The 19306-nt window shown below is 38.8% G+C and overlaps 1 protein-coding gene across 2 annotated transcripts in view; it reads right to left on the reverse strand.

The window, feature by feature from the left end:
- Nucleotides 1-901: 901 nt before the first annotated feature.
- Nucleotides 902-19306, reverse strand: part of LOC150082063 (uncharacterized) — a 562503-nt gene continuing 544098 nt past the window's right edge. For both annotated transcript variants that reach the window (XM_090379088.1, XM_090379087.1), the window contains exon 21: nt 902-1516. In XM_090379088.1, coding sequence (XP_090235214.1) covers nt 1404-1516 — 113 coding nt within the window. In that variant the 3' untranslated portion in view covers nt 902-1403. The remainder of the gene's footprint in view (nt 1517-19306) is intronic.

The raw sequence follows: 19306 nt of genomic DNA on the forward strand, positions 1-19306 counted from the left end.
AAATGAGCCACGACAAATGCATTTTTCAGAAAATGTAAATTGCTACCATACATATACTTTATGATTATTTTTTTTCCCTTATCCTGTACACAAGCATGGTTCTTATAACTTTATCTATATAACACTTGTGAAGGTAGATGTAAAGGACCCCTTCTGTAATGAATCAAATACGTACATAAATATGGTAACAATTTTTTACATTATGGGGAAAAGAAAGGAGGGAGAGGTTTCCTGGCCAGCAATGATTCTATTCCAACAGTAAGTACAACTGTAATCAAGTGCTGTGAATCACAAATTTATGCATTTTTTAACAAAAATAACTTTTACAATAGATGATTAACAAAAGCAGCTGTTCAATATTTGCACTTTTACAAGTTTATTTACATCTGTAGTTACAGAAACAAAGTTAAGAATGTTCTGTATTATTATGCCATAAAAAAAGCTGCCGCTTTTGCCTTTACAACCATAACTGCGATCAACATTAAATGTAACTTTATTATTAACTACCTGCCTTCTAAAGAAGAATAAATGCCTAAAAAAAAAAACAATATATCGACATTATTTATGATAGGCAATTAAATGGGAAGGGGAGAAAAATGGAATAAACTTATACAGCGCCACAGGAACCAGCTGTACGGATGGAGAGGGGGGGAAGGGATTTCATTCCATTAAAAAAATACATATATATATTTTGGTGCTGGAAAACTGAAATTATATCTTCTTCACAAGCAAAAGAACCTCACACAAGAAATGAAATACATTGTAGTGGCCAAGTTCAAGCAACAGGGTGGAGGTTTTGATTTAAATGTGAAGCATTGAAGTATATCTGTTTTAACTATACAAGGAGGTTGTCCACAAGAAGAGGGGAAAAAAAAAAAAAAAAAAAAAAAAGGTTGCTTGAACAAAAGCCACAAAAATTATATCAAAGAGAAGACAGGAATCATAAGCTTTGTGTTTCCTCTAACTACAACAATAGGCTTCTCACATACTTTAACAACTGCCAAATTACAATACAGAACTGTGTAAAATACACACCAAAATATACCTATGATAGTCAACCATGGATTGACAATTCTTATTGAAAACAATAGGGCAATGGCCTGTTTCATATGGTCATTTACATGGAAAAAGCATGATCACAATGTAGTAAGTATCCGAGAACTATGTACAAAAATATATACATGGTATATATATATATATTTATATGTATTTATATAATATGTATATGTTCAAACGACAGATTCCCCCCCATTATTCCCAAGATAGTCGGTGCACATGGTTGAATTGATAACAGTAGTGCCTTATAATACAGACCTGCAGAGAACACTTTGTCTCTTGCCATGTGCGGTATTTTTCTAGGTTCTTGTTAAGGAGCACAACTGGAGGGATATGAAAGTCTGCTGCTAAAGGTTGTCTCTCACAAAAGACAGTCCTTTGGTTACATATGAAACTAAGTCTGAAATTGAAGAATGTAGTGTCAACTGACCACACTGTTCATTTAGCTTCTTAAAATAATCTGCAAGAGGGAAAAAAAAAAAAAAAAAAAAGAGAGACAAAATGATTAAATTTACTGTGAATATAAGCAAAGTTATTTCAATAACAGAAAAGCAAACAGCAGTTCATTGTCTGAAAATTACAGCTATATTCAAATGATCAAATGACACAGTGCATCTCAGCAATTAAATGTGTACTATATTACCTGTCAAAAGACAGATTTTTCTGGAACTCTACTAAACACCTTCATTTAATTCCATATCAGATTATTCAAAATAGATTTACAATAAAATATATGAAGTCCGAACTGGGTTCCATGACTTGCAAACAGCTTGTTTAATTTGAAAAGACTGCTAAAACCAACTACTGATAACAAAAATTTCAAGTGTACAGCATATGACAATGTTATACATTATCTGATACTGTTTAATTTTACATTTATATTATTCTTCTTCAAGAAATGGGCATGATATCATGGGGGATTTCCCACAGCTGTAATACAGGTGCACACACCTCACCAACAATACAGAGTGTATGATTTCCAAGCACACAAGCTGTATATTTTCAAGTTATGTGCTCCAGAATTTTTTTTTTTTTTTTAAGGAATTCACGATGAGGTATGTCAAATTCCTTATACACAATTACAGAATGCTGAGTTTCATTTTTGCTGTCATAGTATGCTTGATAAACATGAACAGTACATTAAAACAAGAGCTATGTTGTTTATTATGTTTAATTGTACATATCAGTATGCATAATTGTACACAGAGAGAGAGAGAGAGAGATAATACCCATATTTTAGGATATTATTTGCTATTTAATGCTTGTAGGCTGTGCTTTATTTACTAATGTTTTATGAGTATACAGATTAAAATACACAGTATTAAAATTCATGCAAATAAAAAAGAGATTTCTCTCACAGTGCTGCCGCTCATTTAAACTTGTAACTTTATAATGTAGCATTAACTATTCTTGTTAATTACAGATGTAAAGCTGGTCAATTCAGTTCTTGGATGAAGTGAGAGAGTGTCAAAGTGGTAAAACTTGTTTTTAGCTCTTTAATAAAAGAAATGTTCTCTTTGCCAATTCAAGCTTTATTATAATTTTCCAATGAATTCAGGGATTTTAACATTTAAAGAGACTATAAAGACCATCATTTTAACAAAGATGGTCAATAATGTTCATTGCATTAATGTCAGTGAAACTGCATGTTAATATATATTATTGTTCAAAGTATTAAAAATGTTTAAACTGTCTTGTCATATTAATGGCTTTAGCTTCCAAGCATCTTCTAAGTATTTAAGATTACTTACAGTATGAACCAAAGCTATAATGCTCAATACGTTCTACGTTGATATCAATATTTGTAAAAGAATAAGAGAAGTTTACCTCAATATGATACGTAGAACACTTCCGTATGATACTCACCAGAAATGAAAATGAAAACAATTTAAAACATTGAAAATCTTACATTACAGTAAGAAATAATTAAAAATCAATGAACACAATTAAAAATTAAGTAAAAAATTAATTAACGAAAAAAATGCAAAAAGATTTTCATTCCTGAAGCTAACAATGCTTTTCGACCATATGTTGTGATCACAAGAATGAAAATTACCGAATAGGGGTGAGCATGGAACTTAAATAGGGATTATTTGTCTTTGTGCATGCATGTGAGGAGAGGCTGTGCTTTATTTACTAATGTTTTATGAGTATACAGATTAAAATACAAAGTATTAAAAGTTACATTTTATGTATCTGTTTTGAAATAGTCATGTAATTTAGTTTGCTGGAACTGATAGCAGCATTTTTTCAGTACATAATTCTTAATAGTGGTCAGATGCAATAAATGAAGATATTACGATCACTCTGACATTCTAATTCCATCACCTCATTAATGTTTTCAGGCATTCTATTAATGTCTAGTGTATTTTTTCTATCACGAGTCATCCACATTATCTTCTGAGTTACTTCCTGTGACAGTGATCAGTGTACTGTGGGATTTACTTATAACTACGATCAAGGGTAAAGGGAAGGGTTTTTGTTTTCGTAAAGTGGTCTTAGGTGGTTTTTAAATTCTATACAGTGTGATCAACTGATGTTAAAAATAGCAAATTCTAAATGGGAAGCCATCAAGGAAATAATTTTGGAAGCTACTAGGCTTTTCATACTGACTAAGAAATACTGTTCAAGATTTGGAATTAAATGGATGTCAGATGAACTAACGAGGCTCGTGGCAGAGAAGAAAAATGCGTGGGATGCATATAAACTATTAGGCACAGAAACCTATGGCAGATATAAGTTAGTCTGTAATCAAGTCACAAAAGAGGTTAGGCAAACGAAGGCTGATTACAAGGAATCCTTGGGAAAGGATGCAAAGAAAAACAGACTTCTTTGCTTATGTAAACTCTAGAAGGAAGGGAATGAATTGGACTGGTCCACTTGATGTTGGTGGTTTGACTGTTGATAATCCTACTCAGATAGCTGATAAACTGAATGAGTATTCTGCATCTACATAAGGAAGGGGAGGACAGAAGTTTACTAAATTCTAACAGGGAGCTAAATGATTTTGTAATAACAGAAAGTAAAGTGGAGGAGAAATTGTTGCAGTTAAACATAAAAAAGGCACCTGAGGCAGATGAAATCTATCCAGTTATATTGAAGGAGGCAGTGAGGGAAGTAAGCAAACTCTTAGCCATAATTATGAGAGCATCCCTTAGATTCAGGGGAGGTCCCCATGGATTGGAGATGTGCAAATGTATCCCCAATTCACAAAGGGGGTTCAAAGGGTGACACAAATAATTATAGACCTGTTAGTTTAACTTCTGCTCTGGGGAAAACAATGGAGTCACTGGTTAAAGAAGTGATGCAGGATCACCTAGACAAGACTCAAGTAACAGTTCAGACACAGCATGGGTTTGTTAAGGGGAAGTCTTGACTAATTTGATTTGATACTACGATGTGGTCACAAAGGAACTGGATGCAAAAAATAATTTTGATATCATATACAGTCGATTCCAGTTATTTGGGACACATCGGGACTAGTACATTTTGGCCCGATTAAGCGGCTGCCCCAATTATCCGAAGTTTCATGTAAATAGTTAAATACAATGGACCCCCGCTTTACAATTGGTTCACTGTACAACCAAATCACGTTATGATGGGCGCCTCCGTAGCCAGGTGGGAAGGAGCAGCAGTGCATAGCACATGCTTCTTGATTAGACCGGGGTTCGAGCCCATCACCACCGCATATCCCGGAGCAATATGGCCTTAGTTGTTAATGCTCCTAAAAACCAAATAACAAACAAATAAACGTTATGATGGAGTCACCATAGTAAAGTACCGTTCACTATACAATGTGTCGTAACCGCTGGTCATTGTGATCACGTTTGTGAATTGAATTTTAATTCTATTAAACAGTGATTCTAATTAGCGAAAATAGGAGGAATATTATCCACAAGCTATAAAAGTAAAGATATATTAACAAATTTACCCTTTATTACGTTACCAATTAAAAAATTAAATGATACATGAAAATTGGAAGAATATATGTGATAATCGAAATAATTAATACGTACTGTAATATGTACATACTAACTAGTTGACATTTCTGTTCACTGACATTTGTGGGTGGGGGTTAAAATTTAAAACAGTAAAAAGATAAGCAATCAATAACAAAGAACACGGCACACACAATTGCAAGTAACACAATACGTGCAAGTGAGAATGGAGTAATAAAGCTTTAAAAATAGGAATGAAAAGAAGAGACTCTGAAAATTAATTTTTTTATATGATTGAAGATTCCATGGAAGTGTAAACACATTTCACCACAATAACCCACAGAATTCCAGCTGTCGGTATCGCGAATTCAATAAGATCGAGTTTACTATCTGTTTATAACAGATTGTACTAACAGAAAAGCCCAATAAAAGGTGACTGTCAATTGTTTTTATTGTTTTATGGTTGTGACCTCCAGAAATCCGACCAAACCAAGTGGTACGGTTGGAGACAATCGTAGGATAATCTCCAGTGCTGCAGTCTCCTGCCCCAATTAAACGGCATGTTGTCCCAATTAAGCGAAGTAAACCTTGGCTATTTTCTCGATTGGATTCTGTTTTTTAAGATTTGCCTCAAATAAACGGCTGCCCCAATTAACCGGAATCCATTGTACTTGGATTTCAGGAAAGCTTTTGTTACTGTTGCACATGGAAGCTTGCTGTACAAATTGGAGTGGTATGGCATTAAGGGCAAGTTGTTGCAATGGATAAAGGGATGGTTGAGTGGGAGACGGCAGAGAGTGATAATAAATGAACATCGCTTTATGTGGACTAATGTCATTAGTGGAGTCCAACAGGGTTCGGGTGCTGGGCCCATTATTGTTTTGTGTATTTATCAATGATATTGATGAAGATATATTAGGCTTGATGTCCAAGTTTGCAGATGATACAAAGGTTGGCAGAGTTGTTAATGACAGTAAAGACAGTATACTACTGCAACAGGATCTAGGAAAGCTAGGCAGATGAGCTGAGAAGTGGCAACTGAAGTTTAACATTGACAAATGCAAAGTACTGCATATGGGTAGCAGTAACCCAAGAGAAACATACAAACTGTGTTGTACGAGAATGAAAAAGACCTGGGGATAATTGTGCAGTCAGATATGAACTTCTCTGAACAGTGCAGACAGGCTGCCAGAGCAGATCATGGAGGTTATTATCCCTTTGTATAAGGCAGTGGTCAGGCTACACCTTGAGTACTGCATACAGGTCTGGAGGCCTCATTTTAAGAAGGATGTAGAGTTGTTAGAACAAGTACAAAGAAGAGCAACAAGATTGGTGAGAGGAACAAAGGGGTGCTCTTACCAAGAGAGGCATAAGTTCTGCAAGTTGCAGCATCTGGAGACTAGGCACCTGTGAGGTGATCTGACCGAGGTATATAAGGCTTTGAATGGTTAGAGCAGGCTCACTGCTGATGGGATACTTCCACTTGCTCAGATTAAGAACCTCAGGGGGCATAGATTCAAACTGAGGAAATACAGTTGTAGAATAGATGTGCTGAAGTTTGCCTTTAGTCAACAGGTAGTTGATTGCTGGAATAGACTTCCATCTGTTGTTGATGTGGAAGTTGATAGCTGAAATAAATTTAAAGCTGAACTAGACAAACATTTTGAGTGACTGGATGGGTGAAATGGGAAGGTTTTTTCTTGGCTGATGCTGTACAAGCTTGCTTTCTTGCATCATAAGCCTCGACTAATGCTAATGCCACTGGCCTTCTGTTTATCAATTGTCTTAGCTATACACAGATGCTGCAATTTCTTCCACACCGAGGTAACGCCCAAACGGAGCTTCTGCATCTACCTCAATCTAAGCAGCCAGGTCGTTTTCTTCAGGACTGCTACCAGTACGTTACAAGCAGCCTTTGCTTCTTGTTCTGAAAATGCTGCTAATTCAAGGTTATTATTAGTGATCTCAACTTTTGTAATACTTTTTTCTTTTCCAGCTTGTTTCAGTTACTGTTGAGCATACTTTCTCCCAAACTAACCCAATACTGTATGCAATGTTTTTTAATTGTTAATGTTTCCAGAAATTCTAGAACTTGAATTTTTGCATTCACAGCACCAGCAAGTAGCTCACCAAGATAGTAGGCTTTGAAGGCTTAAATAATGCCCTGATTCATGGGCTGAAGTATTGTGGTCCTTCATCTTTGAATAGCATCTGCCCCAGTGGATTTTGGGTGGTTAAGACGAGTTGCACACTTAACTTCTAACATACTGCTGCTACAACTGCACTCATCAGATTTTATATCAGCATGTCTGAGTTGATACACAAGTGAGAGACTTTTGGCACAGTACATATTTGTGGAGGGATTGTCCGAACACCACTGCTCTTACAGTGTACATACAAACACTCTTGAGCAGAATATACTTCATGTATTAGCAATTTATTTTCTTTAGCAGACTGTGATTGTCATATGCAATCTTCTTCTGGGGATACTGCAAATAAGGTAATAAACAATATATTATATGGATGTGTGTAAGAATCACAGTATACAATACAGGGCTGCAAATGGGGAGAGGAATGGATATAGGTGGATTTTGTTCCACCAGTTACAGAGCTGTTATGATTCCCTAAACTGATTCACTGGAAGTTGGGTGTCTGAACTACATAAATGAAGCATCCACCTAGTTCTCTAAAGCCATCTCTGCCCCTTTGTAAAAATACTATGATCTTTTAACAAATTTCATTGTTTGTTTGGAGTGTGGTTCTGATTTGAAATTTTCATCATGCATAATCACCCTTGATGCACTGTTTGGTCAATGGCCAGTCAAATAACTAAATTTTATCATTTTCAGGCTATTTGAATTACCTATTTTCCATCTGTTCATTTTCCTAGAAAAATAGCTGAACTAGATTTCCATATCTGGGATGCAACAAAATTTCCAAGAGTAAGTGTAACAGATTTATCCTGCAAGAATTAATACATTCATTACAGTGCAGAAAATGGATGACAACAGAACTAAAAAGTTTAAATAAGGAAAAGAAAAAAGTATAGTAGGATAGACCTGCAAGACACTTTGACATGACAAATTATAAGCATTTTTGTAACAAAACCACTGAGAGGGTAAAAAAAGCTAAATACAGGGAATGTGCATATTCTCCATAGAGGTTATACTGCTCCTGTTTTTGACAGATATTGGAGGGATGAATATTCCATTGTGGCATTAGCTTTTGTCCAGATTCCTGCAGGTTTATTTTCACAAGTTGTTTCTGAAAAGGTTTACCCACTGGGAATCACAGAAGCATGTCTAGCTGGGTGAGAAGAGAGGCTACAGAATAACTACAAAATTAAGAAGTAACTTCTTTTTCCAGAGATGAAGGTTCACTGATGTTTATACACAGACTTGGGACCAGCAATATTCTAAATGCCCTAAGGACAGTCCTGAGAGCACTGTACTCCACTAGGTCAAGACAATACTAATATGGTCTTTCATGCAGTCATACACTGGGACTCAACAGTCTAATCAACATCTGATTAAAGCAAAATGTAAGTGGAGGAGTGTGTGGTTATCAGTCCCATGTAATATATATGATAAATAAGTATGTTGAGTTTGTTTGCAAAGTATCTCTGAAATGCAATTGTAGTGTCAAATGTCAGCCCTAAGAATCAGATATTGTTAGTAAGTACTATTAGCTGAATTTCCAACAATAGCTCAGGTTCTTAACGTAGTCTGCACTTTTTTGCAAAAGTAAATGACAATGTTTTGATTCTAACAAGTGGTAACTTATGTGATGCCAATGCCAACGCAAGGTCATTGACACAGAGGTAAATGCTGGTTGGAATGTTCTGTGCTATACTTATTATAACCACAAAGAGAGTAATATGAGGGACTAATCCTCGTGGTATGTTTTTCTGGATAAAAATTGTGAAAAGCACTGTAGTAATGCCCCTGAAAAAAATGGCGCCTCCGTAGCCAGGTGGGAAGGAGCAGCAGTGCGTAGCACACGCTTCTTGATTAGACCGGGGTTCGAGCCTGTCACCACCAAATACGGAGGATGCGGGAAGGTCAGGGAATGGCTACCGCATTTTCCCCGAGCAATATGGCCTTAGTTGCTAATGCTCCTAAAAACCAAAACAAACAAGCCCCCCGAAAAATTCCATTTTGAAGAAAAATCTGTACGATTGTTGGTGTCCAGTCTCAAAGTCCTATGGCATACAAATCATGAAGAATGCTACAGCATAAGATTTTCATTTTGAATAAAAGCATTCTGCCTTTATCAAAGGTCTAATGTGTACAGATTTTCTGGATGCTTACAGAAGCCATGCTGATGATGGAGTTCTGTTCCAGATATCATAAAAGTTGATTGCAAATTATCTTGTGGATTCATCTGGTCTTTTCTGGTTTCGAGAAGGCTCAAACTGTCAGATAGCAGCATGTGTTTGGATAATAGCTTTTTGTTGTCTAGGTCTTGATATATGACATAGATAATTAATCAATAGGACCTGGCACACCATTTGTTGATTTTGTAAGGACCCATCCTTACAATAATAATTAATAAAGTTTTGTTAAATATTGGGAGAGTTAATTGTAGAGTAAATAGTTAGTTTTCAGCTCAAATATCATGGGTTAGGAAACACTGGAATTTGAAGGTTATTCCAGACACTCCCAGTTAGTTATATCTCGGTTGTAAAGGATTCCTTAAGTGAGTCGGTAAAAGTAATAGACCGAAACAAATCCCACTTAAGACAGGGGCATATACTCTATAGAAAGGGCACTGAGTGCGGAAGTGGCCCTCTTAAAAATTTCACGGTGCGACTACTAGCAGGTGTGGGCGACGTAGTAATGGATGTGAGTGTGAGGTCACAAAGAAGGCCTGAAACTTTCTTAGTTGACCGGAACTAACGTTTACCTTCTAGAATGATCCTGAAATTTCTAGACCAACGGAAGTTCGGACATAAAGGATGGAAAAACACGCCCACGGAAATGAAAGGAGACGAATAAGAATCACGAAGGAAAGGATGTGGAAGTCAACGATTGGCCAGGAAGAAAGCGGAGGGATTTTTGAGAGAACGTAGAGAAGGGTCCGAAAAATTGATACTGGGGCAGATTCGAGGAGTTTTGTTTTGGGGTGATTCGGAAGGAGTCGTGGTCTAGTTTGGGTGGTGGATGCAGTCCTGGGGCAGATGGAAGTTGTAGCGGGAGAATTGTGATAAGAACTCTAGGTAAGACTAGAGTAGGAAGGAATGTTCATTTGTAGATATTGAAGCAGTATGGAGGGAGAAAGGAGAAACACACTCAGAGAATTCTAGAGGTAAAGTTTAATCAAATGAGCTGTCGAGCGACTGGCCTACTCGGAAAGCACCTCAGTCCACAGAAAAAAATGCAGACTAAGAAAGAATATAGGAACCTGAATTAAATCCAGCCGCGTAGTACCCGGTAGGGAAACATCAGAAAGATTACCGTGATCCCCGGATGGGCGACCTTCCGCATTCCAGTCCACACCTAAGGCAGATAGGAAAGTAAACCGAGCAAGGAGAAAAGCCCAGAAAATCACGTAAGTGTTAGGAAGTTTTCTGAGAATAAATGAACCTAAATTAGTAAGGGAAGGACTATAGGAGAATGCTATATAGTTATGGAGGGATGTCTAAGTGATAAATATATATATAAGTGTACTAATGTAATACATAAAGAAAGATAATCAGCCTAGAGGGTGGCATAAGAGTAATGTAATTAAGGTGTAAGTAGTCTATAATTGGAAGTGAAGTTCTGTATTAATGTTTGATAGAAAGAAATGACCTATTAAGTAATTAAGAATTGTTAACGATTGGGTAAAGGTTTCCTAACTAGTGTAAAGTTAAAAGTTGAATTTTGAATTATTTTGGATGTTGATTTATGGTGAATATATCTGATTGGAGTCGGAATTGATTAAACAGGTAGGCTATTATGGAGTTGTGGATTAATTGATTGGAAGGGTACTATTTAATTTGGTTGATTAATGTTGACTGTTAACCTGGCTATAAGGAAATGTTTGATTGAATAAATGTACTTTCCTTACAATTTTGGAAAACGAACTCTTAATGAATTTGTTAGCCAGCTCATTGGCTGATAGTTGGTCGTTCATTTATACGGACTGTTTAGGAGTAGAGAGAGAGGGATTGTGTGGGGTGAATACCATGACCTATCGAAGCCTATGTAGAACATGAAGAGACACAATGTTATAATATATAAGATTATGTATTAGAAATGGATAATTGTTGGTGAAATGATTGATTTGATATCACGATAAATACACATTTAAACGTTAGTATGATAACAAGTCTCCAACTAAATATTGTATTCAGTTAAATGTTATTGCAAGTTTTCTTATGTATGATATGTCAATAAACAATGTTATATTCTACATTCATGTGTGTGTCTGTCATTCCGAAACTCAGCCAGTCCAGTGGAAGAATACCTAAAATAATTGAGGTCCCCTTCAGTCTGGGATTTTCTGAAATCAATCAAGTCAGGTGTTAAAGTGGGAGGGGTTAAAAAAAAAAAAAAAGGGATAAATAATATATATATAATAATATAAAATAAAAAGAAATAAAAGTAAGAAACCCAACCCCCACAATTTCTTTAGCTAGCACTTTTTGTAGTTCAAAAGATTGTAATGGGCCATTTATATGGAAGAGGTCTTCTATCTCCCCCATTGAGGTGATCAAGTACACCAGTTGTGTGTGTAGGGAAGGAAGAGATTATTTTATCAACCATTCTGAAAGACAGCCACTATATGATTTAAGTGTTACACAGACTTGGGACCAGCAATATTCTGAATGCCCTAAGGAAAATCCTGAGAGCACTGTGCTCCACTAGGTTAAGACAATACTAATATGGTCTTTCATGCAGTCATACACTGGGACTCAACACCAATCAACATCTGATTAGAGCAAAATGTAGGTGGAGGAGTGTGTGGTGATCAGCCCCAAGTAATATATATGATAACTAAGTATGTTGAGTTTGTTTGCAAAGTATCTCTGAAATGCAATTGTAGTGTCAAATGTTTAACATATTTATTTACAGTCTGATCCAAAACAAATTTTCAATACTATAAAATATGTTTTTTTTTTTTTTTAGGGGGAAACTTTATTTGGATCTACCATCCTAAAACAAGATGGCCACCACTTGAAATGCAGGTCCAATGTTTGAACCTCATGTTTACAGTCCTAGTGAATGTCATATTTGGGCCAGGCAAGGGCTATGTACCCATGTATTATGTCCATAAATTGCCTATGTTCTCTAGTTGATTTGCTGGACAAAAAATCTGCGTTTGTTTCCAGGGGATGCTTACAACCCTACTGGAACAATTTCCTGGAACACACCGGAACAATCCCACTGGGTAAATTTACAATACTTGTCTAATTGCAATAAAATCATCTTCATCTTCTGAATTAGTATTATCAGATACTTGGAAATACTTGCTGACTTAGAACCTGATTTTCTAATAGAAATTTCAATTTCTGAATCAAGATATAGACATAATTACAATATCTGCTCTTGGAAAAAAGCTAAAACATGTTTTTTCATCATCTTTTCAAACAAAATGATAACAGTCAAAGAAATAAATGATATATACATAGAAGCTGTTGAGGCGAAGTGCCTCTTCGTCAGCTAGTTGGTGAATGGTGTACTTCAGTATATATTGATGGTTACATTAGCAAAAGTCAGCTGGGCATGATCATGTTTCATGAGTCTGGTGTTGGTAGAGCAGAATTACGTACATGTGATGACCACCAACACTCATCGCACTCCCCTTGTGCGATTCATAGTACTATTATTGGTAGCTATGTGTAGTGCTTCACGCCATGAGCGCTGGTGGTAATCATGTTCTATGTATTTTAACACTTTTATTATATTATATTTTAACACTTTTATCTTATTGTATTTTAATGCTTTTATCTTATGTACATATCATTTATTTATTTTAATAAATTTATTTTAACCAGTCAGTTGGTCGTTGCAAGAACTTGGATGATGAAAATTGAGATATTTAAACATGGAGTGTGCATGCCACATAAAGGGAAATTAATTTTTGACTGGTTTGACCACCAATACCTGTAATGAGCAAGTGATTAATATACAATAGAAAAAGAGTAAGAGTAATAAGCAAAATGAAATGCCAAAAAAAAATGCAAAAAAGCAGAAGACAAACCATAAGATGGAAATTTGTATAGAAGACCTATATGCTAAACAATCATTTACAATACAAAATTGTCTAGATGCAGTAAAATTATCTTTATTTTCATCATCTGAATTAGTATCCCCCCCCACCCCCGAAGGTATCTCTACTTTGACATAGTGGTGTGGCCAAATGATCCTGTGAGCTAAAACGAATGTAATCTTACTACCAGCAGGGCCTCCCATGCCGGACAGGTTACAGGTGTTGACTCAGACTGAGAGAGAGAGAGAAGAGAGAGAGAGAGATTTTTGTTTGTTTGTTTTAGGGTTTTATGGCGCATTAGCATCTAAGGCTATAATGCGCCAAGTCAAAAGGATGTAGAATATAAAACTATAAAATTAAAATTATTTGTATATTATTGTAAAATAATATACGATATAAAACGTTCATATAGCATAAAACGATAAAAATATTTTAGATAGAATTGTTTAGATTAATAAGTTGTAAAAACTTAAAAATAGCTGACACGTTGTCATTGTCCGATAAAACCTGTCTGAGTGTATAAGGTTCAGACAGATGGCTAAAACATAAACGGCGATCATTATAAAAAGACGAACATTCAATTAAAATATGACGGACTGTTAAAATGGTGTCACAATTTCTACACATAGGACGATCGTCTGCCCTCAGCAAATAGCAGTGTGTCAAGTGACAATGTCCTATGCGGAGTCGAGATAGAACAACAACTTCCTCGTTTCGGTTCCTGCGCAGACTAGACTGCCAACGTTCAATTACAGGCTTAATCTCATATAACTTGTTTGTAATCTGTCCATGCCATGAGTGTTGCCATTGGGATACCAGTTTCTTTCGAATTACCGGCCTGTAGTCTGTATAGGGGACTAACAGGCAAGAGTTAAATAGGTTTGCTGATTTGGCTGCAGTGTCTGCCAAATCATTTCCTGAGATCCCAATGTGGCCTGGGATCCAGCAGAAACGAACATCAAATTTGAATTGTGCAAGAAAATGCAGCCTCTGCTGTATCCGGGTCAGGACAGGATGAGGGTTGAACCTCATCGATGATAAAGCCTGCAATGAACTCAGAGAATCAGTATATATAATATATTTTTTGTGGTGGGTGGTTCGTATACGATCTAAGGCTAGCTCAACCGCATGCAGCTCTGCAGTGAACACACTGCATTCGTTGGAGATCTGCTCAGATACCGTGGTATCTGGGAAAACAGCTGCAGATCCGACAGACATTTCTGACCTCGAGCCATCTGTGTAGATGGGCAAGAAGTCAGCATGTTCAGAGCGATCAGCTAAAAAGAGCTGCAGGTAGACGGTGGACGAAGTATTGTCCTTTCTCCAATTGTTAAGGGAGAAGTTGCAGTTTGGGGTACGAGCATGCCAGGGTGGAAAAGGTTGCCCTGGTGATGGGGCAACATTGTTTAATGTGATGTTCAAATCATTGAGTAGCCTTTGGATATGAATACCGAATGGTTTATTGGCAGTCTGGCAAATGTACAGATTTTCCCAACGTGGCTCAAAAACGGGTGTCCACGTCGGATGGTCTGGCAGGGATTTCAGTTTCAAAGCATAGTGTAGAGACAACTGTTTCCTGCGAAGCGATAACGAGGGCTCATTCGCTTCGACATAGAGGCTATGGACAGGAGAAGTTCGAAATGCTCCAGTGGCAGTAGGGATCGCCTGATGGTGGATGGGATTCAGCCATCGGAGTATGCTGAGTCTAGAGGATGCGTATACCTGGCACCCGTAATCTAACTTAGATCGTACGAGTGCACGATAGAGGCGCAAAAGGGTACATCGGTCAGCACCCCAAGAATGTGAGGAGATTGCACGTAGGATATTCAAACCTCTTGTGCACTTCGCACGTAGTTGACGGATGTGTTCTAGAAAGGTCAGCTTTTTATCAAATATAAGCCCCAAAAATCTAGTCTCAGGTATTACCGGGATAGCATTTTGTCCAAGCCTCAGTTCAGGTTCAGGGTGAAGATTGCGTTTTCTGCAAAAATGCATGCAAACAGTCTTTTGTGCAGAAAACCTGAACCCGTTATTCGTTGCCCACGAGTTCAAATGGTCAATGGCACATTGCAGTTGCCTCTCAATTACCCTCATGTTGCAGGAATGACAGAATATGCTAAAATCATCAACATAGAGGGCACAGTTTACAGTTGGAGGAAGTTGTTCTATGATGGAATTCACTTTAATGGCAAAAAGCGTAACACTTAAAACGGATCCTTGAGGTACTCCCTCCTCTTGTCTAAAAGAGCGAGAGAGAGTAGATCCTACACGGACTTGGAAAGAACGGTGACATAAAAACTTTTTTATAAAAATGGGGAGATTACCTCTAAGGCCAATACTGTAGAGGTCTTTTAAAATTCCAAATCTCCAAGTTGTGTCATACGCTTTTTCCATATCGAAGAACACTGACCAGGTGTTCTCGTTTTAAAAAGGCATCTCGAATGGAAGTTTCGAGCCTGATTAAATGGTCCAAAGTTGACCTATTCCTATGGAAGCCGCACTGAAATCTGGAGAGGAACCCGTTAGACTCCAAATACCATATAAGACAGGCATTGACCATTCTCTCCAGAATTTTGCACAGACAGCTAGTCAGAGCAATAGGACGGTAGTTCGTTGGGATTTTAGGATCCTTTCCTGGCTTAGGAAAGGCAAGCACGATTGCCTTATGACAGGAATCCGGAAACTGCTCTTCTTGAAATATTCTGTTATATAGAAAAAGCAGTTGGTCCATGGATTTTGCAGACAGATGTTTGATCATATCATAATGGATAAGATCTGGTCCAGCAGCACTTGCCTTGGTAAGAGTTAGAGCTGTTTCTAACTCTTCCGTGGTAAAAGGCCCGTTATAGGGATGTGACCTTTTAGATTTAAAGTTAATTGGCTGCTTTTCAAATTTCTCTTTCCAGACCAGAAATTCTGGGGAGTAAGCAGATGTTGATGAGATGGTAGAGAAAGTCTCCCCAAGTACATTGGCTATTGCAGTTGGGTCTGCAATAACGTATCCATTATACTCCAGGACCGATGAAGGGTGCGATGTATATTTACCCTTCATTTTCCGGATTTTGTCCCATATAGCTTTACTGCTGGTTGACTGGGTAATGGTGGATGTAAAGCGGACCCACGATTCCTTTTGGCTCTGACGACGAATATATCGCGCTTTTGCGCGTGCACGTTTGAACGCTAAGAGATTGGCTGTGGTAGGATATCGCGGAATATCCCCCAAGCTTTATTTTGTGCCTTTTTTGCTGCTGTGCATTCAGTATTCCACCAAGGTTTTGGAAATGGCGGAAACCGGGTAGATGTTTTCGGAATTGTAGCTGCAGCTGCATGGACAATGCTTTCTGTGATGTACGCCACTGCGTCATTGATAGGCTCCCGACTGACTGTACTGATGTTAAAGTCTACCAGGTGTTGAAAGGTGTTCCAGTCAGCCTGATCAATCTTCCATCGTGGTAACCTAAAAGGTGAACATGGCGTCACTTTAAGTAGGCTGGTTATCACAGGGAAGTGATCACTTCCATAAAGATTCTCCTCTACCTCCCAAGTGATTGAAGGAAGGAGAGATGGGGAGCATATAGAGAGGTCAATAGCAGAGAACGTACGGGTAGGCATGTGAAAAAAGGTGTTAGTTCCCACATTTAGAAGGGATAGGTCATTGTCATTGAGCATATGCTCTATGTCACGTCCCCTTCCATTAACGTTTGCACTACCCCACAGGGTGTTATGTCCATTGAAGTCACCCAGGAGTAAGACAGGAGTAGGCAGCTGCACAATGAGATCATCAAGGTCACTCTGGGAGATATCCGCCCCAGGTGGCAAATAAACTGAGCAGACTGTTATAGAACTCTACTGTAAGGCGAACCGCTACCGCTTCTATGTTAGTTGTGAGCACAATATTTTGATATGGGGTATGGTTGCCTAGAATTATAGCAACACCAACATGAACAGGTCCATTCCCAATTCTGTCCTTCCGAATGATAGTAGTGTTCCGAAGCGAAGGGTTTTCATTTGCCTTCAGGTATGTCTCTTGTAAGCAAAAGCAGACTGGCTCATGCTTTTGCAGAAGGGCCTTGATGTCATCATTGTTTCGCTGGAATCCACGACAGTTCCACTGTAGGAATTTAGCCATTATTTTGGCTTGGTGGGTCCATCAGGCGGCTTCCGAGGTGCTGAGGGCTTACCTTTTTCAGTTTTGGCTTTGTCCTTCCTGGGGAAGTACGGACGCTGACCAGTGTCCATTTCCTCCCCAGCAAAGAGCTCCAAAACTGAATCTTCGGGTACCTCCTTCTGCTCGACATCCATCTTTTCTTGAGTACTAGGGGGTACTTCACCTTTCTTATTCTTTTCTTTCGTAATTACTTTTGTTACTTGTGGAGCATTAGGAGGTACCGATATAGGAGTGGCAGCTGATTGGTCTTTCTGTGCAGGTTTTTGAGGACTTAAGAGATAGCGTGCGATGGGAGTGAATGATTCTTTTGGAGGAATGGTCATGTCCGTCTGAGTTCCGATGGAACATCTCCCTGCTACCTTCTGGGCGTAGGTAGGTTTGTTGATGTTGAGAGGTTTCACCGCTTTCCTTGCCTCCTGGTACGATATGTTTAGCTCTGCCTTCAGCCGTTGAATTTCTTTTTCTTCTTTCCACCTCTGGCATGCTCGTGAATAGGCTGGATGTTCTCCCTCACAGTTAATGCAGGTGGGTTTTGCGGCTGAACATGCTGTTGTTTCGTGGTCCTTTGCACCACATCGAGCGCATGCAAGGACTCCACGGCAGGCCATTTGAGAATGTCCATACTTCTGGCATTTAAAACACCGTAAAGGGCTCGGAACATATGGACGCACTGAGCAGTTGATGTAGCCAGCTTTAATCTCATCAGGAGGTTTGGGCGAGTTAAAAATCAGGATGATGCTCCTGGTTTTAACAAGTTTCCCATCCCTATGCGCATTTATTCTCTTAACGGCAGTTACTCCCTGTGGTTTCAATTCTAAGCAGATTTCCTCCTCGGTTACGTCGAGAAGGTCTCATTCCGAAATGACACCTCTCGATGAATTGAGTGTTCTATGTGGTGTCACTGTTATGGGTACTCCTCCGATTGATGTTGCACGGAGTAGCTGCTCAGACTGCCTGTCAGTTTTGGTTTCAATTAAGAGGTCTCCAGAACGGAGCCTCTTAACTGATTTGGGTGACCCTGCTAACCCATCTAACCCTTTCTGTATGAAGAAGGGCGACATTTTGCCAATCGGTTTTTCAGTGGTGGAATGAATAATTAAAAATTTTGCAACAGGCCCTGATGATATTTCTGTTCGCTGCCTCTTTGTAGCAATAATGCTATCAGAATCTTTTTCTATAGTTTCAGATAGGGACCGGGTTGGGGCCCCTGAAGAAGTAAGTTTATCAGGATTCATGGAGTTTTTTAAATTGTTCAGTGCCCAGGCTCCCCACCCACCATGGAGTCCAAAGGGATGCCCACTTCCCGGCATGCAATAAATGCGCTTGGGAGTGGAACGCCAGGGCTATCCAGACACTATACCCGCACCGCCGCCAGCCTGAATCCTGTCCCTCGGACCATCAGGGTAGGGGCGTGGCATTGACACGGTTGACCCTCGCAGGAGAGTCTACTAGCCGATTGATCCTAGCCAGGCCTTCCAGGACCACCCGTCTTGTCGAAGCAGGGGCCAAAGTGGTGTATTGAAGCTGGGCCCCTCAACCACCAGGATTCCCCTTTCTGAATTTCCACGGGTCGTAGCGCACGGCAAACATGCCGGATTCCATTGATGTAAGCCTGGAACCTGGGCTGTGGGCGTTGGATCCCAGTGATGCTAGTCTGGAAGTCCAGCAGCGTCACTGGGAGGTCCCCTCACCACGTACAGGTGCCCACGTCGAGCGAGAGAGAGAGAGAGAGAGAGAGAGAGGAGGAGGAGGAGGGAGGGAGGGAGGGAGGGTTTGGGCATGGCGCTAACAACCCCACCCCAGAAAACAAACAAAGTTACTGTCTCAAATGGAATTCGACCCAAACATGCCAAAAGGAGTAAAGAGATTTTTGTAGCTACATGGAACATCCAAAGTTTGTACCAACCAGTAACAAGCAGAAAATTGGAAAAAGAATTGAAGAGATATA

The sequence above is a fragment of the Mastigoproctus giganteus genome, chromosome 8, assembly GCF_048544385.1.
Source record: "Mastigoproctus giganteus isolate SK-2022 chromosome 8, ASM4854438v1, whole genome shotgun sequence".
NCBI lineage: Eukaryota > Metazoa > Arthropoda > Arachnida > Uropygi > Thelyphonidae > Mastigoproctus > Mastigoproctus giganteus.